The sequence below is a fragment of the Aethalodelphis obliquidens genome, unplaced genomic scaffold (genome assembly GCF_003676395.1).
Source record: "Aethalodelphis obliquidens isolate GAN/ISIS:26980383/991018 unplaced genomic scaffold, ASM367639v1 scaffold2055, whole genome shotgun sequence".
NCBI classification, from domain to species: Eukaryota; Metazoa; Chordata; class Mammalia; order Artiodactyla; family Delphinidae; genus Aethalodelphis; species Aethalodelphis obliquidens.
In genome coordinates this window covers 1-4314 of record NW_020839962.1, presented here as the reverse complement: position 1 = coordinate 4314, position 4314 = coordinate 1, and the positions used below count along the sequence as shown (strand labels likewise).

Below are 4314 nucleotides of genomic sequence, written 5' to 3'. Positions count from 1 at the left end.
AAAATAACTTTGTAAGTTTTGTAAAAATTCTGCAGCAGCCTTAGAAGGATTCATATCATATTGAGAGGCTGCAATATCATGAATTTGTTTGTGTAAATGTTCCAAATCAATTCCCAAATCACTAGAATTCCACACATTTAAAATGTGCATTTGAATTTTCTCCCAGGAATATTCAGAATGATTTACTTTTAAAGGAGTAACACATATCCAGGAATATTTTTTATGGCAAGTTAGGGATAGACGAATTTTTAAGGCTGTAAGTTCTTGGCCAATATGTAAAACTGCTTCCTCAAGGGCATCAACTTTAGCTTCTAACTTTCTATCTATTGCTTCCTGGGTTGCTAAAGCCAAGGATACATTTTTTGATAAATCATTTGCATATTGTGCTGTTTGTACTTCTTTTACTAAAGTATATGTTGCAACAGTAAAAGAACTCAGTATTCCTATCAAGGCGGAAATTCCCAAAATCAAAGTAGCCACAAATCTTTTTGGCCTTATGAGTTCTCCAACCTGTCTTACAATTTCTGCCCCTATATCTGTATACCAAGATTCATTAAGCGCTACTGGCAGCATAATATAAGCTGGTCTTTTTAACACCATTATGGTTGACACATTCATTTCAGGAACAATACAAGTGGTCAGTATGCATTGTTGACAGGTAATATAAAACCTCATATTATATTGCATAATCTGTAATTTTTTACTATCATTAGAAAGCAACAGGGAGTACGGAGATGACACACAGGTTTGAATATAGTACTCTTCCACATGGGTAGTAGCTCTAATTAACGTTATTTTACGAGTGGTTAAGGGTAATCTCCATAACTGAGGTTGATAATAGGTTTTATTTTCATAAACAAAAGTATAAATAGGAGCCACCCATCCATGACTATTCCATCTATTTACCTTCAATGGACGGGGAATATAGGAGTCATTCCATGGATATCTCAAAGCACTTTTTAAATATTGTCTATAATCTTCTTCAGGATTTTGAATACTCCAATCTGAAATATAATATTTAGTTCCAGGAATGGATATTTTATTTTCTTTATTATACATACAATATATCCATGAAGGATATCCAGTTTTAATATCTTTCCAAATCCATTCATCTGTAGCTTTCCCTGCAGCCTCATCACAATCATCATATCTAGGAGGATGAACATCTTTAGCTGGATATTTATTAACATAAACTTGATTTTGTCCTACAACTTTTCCTAACAATGACCATAGATATCTTGTGGTTTTATCTCTTCCTACTGGCTCTTTAGGGGAGTCTGTCAAGAATCCTGCATCAACTACTGATAAACACCCATTTTTTGTTTGACTATTTCCGGTTGACCCAGAGCCAAGAAAAAAGCATATTGGAGGAAAGTCAGTCTGACCTGTAAATGAGTAATTAAAATTGATTACAAATTGTTTATAGCCCTGCATTCCTCGAATGCCATCGGTCAATTCAGGAAATGAGGAAGTTACTGGAATAATAGAATCTCTCCAAGTACATGCATGTAAGATAGGAGGATCTGGAAAGTAAGCCCAATACGTACCATTGGCACTTACCTGAACCGAAAGCAAGCTAAGCATAGCCACAAAAAAATTAGCAGTCGTCAAAGGCAATCCTTGAGCATTTACAGCATTTTCAGCATTCAGGCAAAGCCTTTTAATTGCCCCCCAAGTTATTGGAGGCGCTTCAATGGTGGAGACTGCATACCTTCTTTTTCGTGAACAAGAAAGTAATAAAGGCTTTTTCTCCGAAGTTTCCGGAGGAGTTTGTACCTCTTTATCACAAAATGACTTAAGGGACAGTTGTTTTATCGGGGGAACTAGCATCGCAGCCACAAGACTGTCTGGTTTCACTTTCTGTGGATGCGGCTCCGCCATCTCGGCAATGGTAGTAATAACAGCTGTGCTATTCTTTGTCCCACATAAATTTGCTGTGTCTTATTAGAGGGAGCCACCATTATGTGAATTTCTCCTGTATAGTCAGAGTCAATTACTCCAGGCAAAACTGTTAAACCAGATAAGGAAGTTGAACTCCTACCAATAATTAAACCCATTACTCCTGGGGGTAATGGACCTTTAATCCCAGTTGGTATTTTTATGACTGGAGAGTCAGGAGTTAGTATTGTTGCGGAGGCGGCACAGAGGTCCAATCCTGCGCTGCCTGGGGTGGCCCTGAACAATTCATCAATTCCCCTGAGGGAAGAAAGGGATTGAGCGTCTGGTGAATTGCCCCTATTGTTTGTTGGGCCCGGGGTTGGGCCCGAAGTAAGTTTCCCGAATTAGTTTCAGTAGGTGTATCTGGAAAAACAGGTGTAGGATACATTGGCATCTGAGCTCCAGCCTGAGGCACTGTAGAAACCCCATTAGGGGGAAGAATGTGTCCGTCCTTGTGATATTTACTCCTACACAATTTAGTCCAATGATTTCCTTTCCCACATCTTTGGCATGGAGTCTTAGGGACCCCAACATTACCAGGGGGCATCATTTTAACAGGACCTGCTGGAGGCGCATTTTTATTAGGACATTCCCTACTGAAATGACCTGTGCCTCCACAAGCAAAGCAATTATTTCCTTTTGGTCCCCTAGGGTTTTTTGTTTTTTGAACCATATTCATCATGCATTGAGGAAGTGTTTCTCCCTTTAGGGCGGCTGTCAAAGCAATCCCTTGCATATAAGAGGGTCCCACGTCAGAACATTGTTTAATAAAATCTGAAATGCTTCCAGTTTTTCTAATTGACCGAATCAAGTTCTGACAAACAGGGTTTGCATTTTCAAAGGCTAATTGTTTAGCTAGCATGTTAGCTGCATCCTCATCAGTTATCACTCTTTTTATCTCTGTTAACAACCGAGAAACAAATTCCTCATATGCCTCCTCAGGTTTTTGTCTTAAATCTGTTAAGGTGGAGGCTTTTCCTGGAGTCAAAGGCAAAGACTTCCAGGCATTTACTGCGCACATAGTTACCTGCCATAAGGCCTCTTTTCCCATATGCATCTGTTGTTGAGCTGAATCATATTCTCCCTGGCCTAATAACATATCTTTAGTAATGTTAAACTTATCCCTCTTCTTATTTAAGGCATGTTCTTTATTCACCTGTTCCTCATATTCTGTTTTCCAAAGCAGATATTGTCCTCCAGATAAACAGGCCTTTGTAACCTGAATCCAGTCATATGGAGTCATCCATCTATTTGCCAAGGCATCTATAAGAGTCATAGTATAAGGCGCCAACGGTCCGTAATCTACACAGGCCTTTTTAAGTTCTTTTAAAAGTTTTAAAGGCAAGGGATCCCAATATGGCTCATCATCAAAACCATCCTCAAAAATGACTGGAAAGCAGGCTGCAAAAGCATAATCATCATCTTCACCGTTTATTCTCCTATGCCTTTTATATTTGCCATGACTTTTATTAAAAGGTGGCGGAGGTGGCAAACCTCCGACATTTGAAATTCGGCTTCTTGACCCTTTTAGAGGAAAAAGTGAAGCTGGTGGTGCGGTCGGTAAACGACCTAAGGGACGCATGTCATGTAAATTAGGTCTATTTTTCTTAGTTTCTTGCATTGAAAAAGCACCAGGGGGTTCATACTTCCTTCTTTCATAATCATATGCAGCAGCATCTAAATCATCCTGATCTGCAGGAGGCAATTCATCATCAAAAGGAGGACTTTTTAACAAATTAGAGTTTTTATCAGTAGGTGACTCATCTTCCTCCTCTGAGTCATTATCATTAAGGTTACAGTCTTTTAAAGCAGCAGCCAAAACCTCAGTTTCTTTTGATGGTTTTGGGGAAGGTAACGGAGTACATTTATCCATTACTTCTGCAGGATATTTATATGGGTTCTTCTGACCTTCAGGCAAGGGGGCAATGCTCTCTCTAATAAGGTTCCATAAAGTAAAAGTATCTACTGGGACCTTCTCAGGTCCAAAATGACTGTAATATACTTGCAAAGTTTGCCCCACCTTTTGCCATGTTTTTATATTAACTGTTCCCTGTTCTGGAAACCATGGACATTGCTCCTGCACAAACTGAAAAAACTGAGTTAATTGCTTGTTAGTTACCTTAATTCCTCTTCCATTTATCATATGTTTAACTATATCAATAAACAAGAGCCTCTCCTTGGACTCAGCGTGTCCCATCTTGACACCGTCTTACTCACCTCCCTAACCAGTATTCCTTAACTGGGGGTCCGCGGCACCCTACGGTGAGACTCCTATCCGTCCGAAAAAGAAATAATACTTACCCCTCCGGGTCCCTGTGCGGGCGCCACTATATTTCAAACTATTAAACTTGGGATGGGCTTTCAAAATCAGAAACA

The 4314-nt window shown here is 39.4% G+C and overlaps 1 protein-coding gene across 1 annotated transcript; it reads right to left on the bottom strand.

Annotated features, from left to right (window-relative positions):
- Positions 1–2119: 2119 nt before the first annotated feature.
- Positions 2120–4135, bottom strand: LOC113617152 (endogenous retrovirus group K member 5 Gag polyprotein-like). The gene has a single exon (XM_027100426.1). It carries the CDS (start codon positions 4133–4135, stop codon positions 2120–2122), a length of 2016 nt encoding a protein of 671 aa, XP_026956227.1.
- Between the last annotated feature and the right edge of the window lie 179 nt (positions 4136–4314).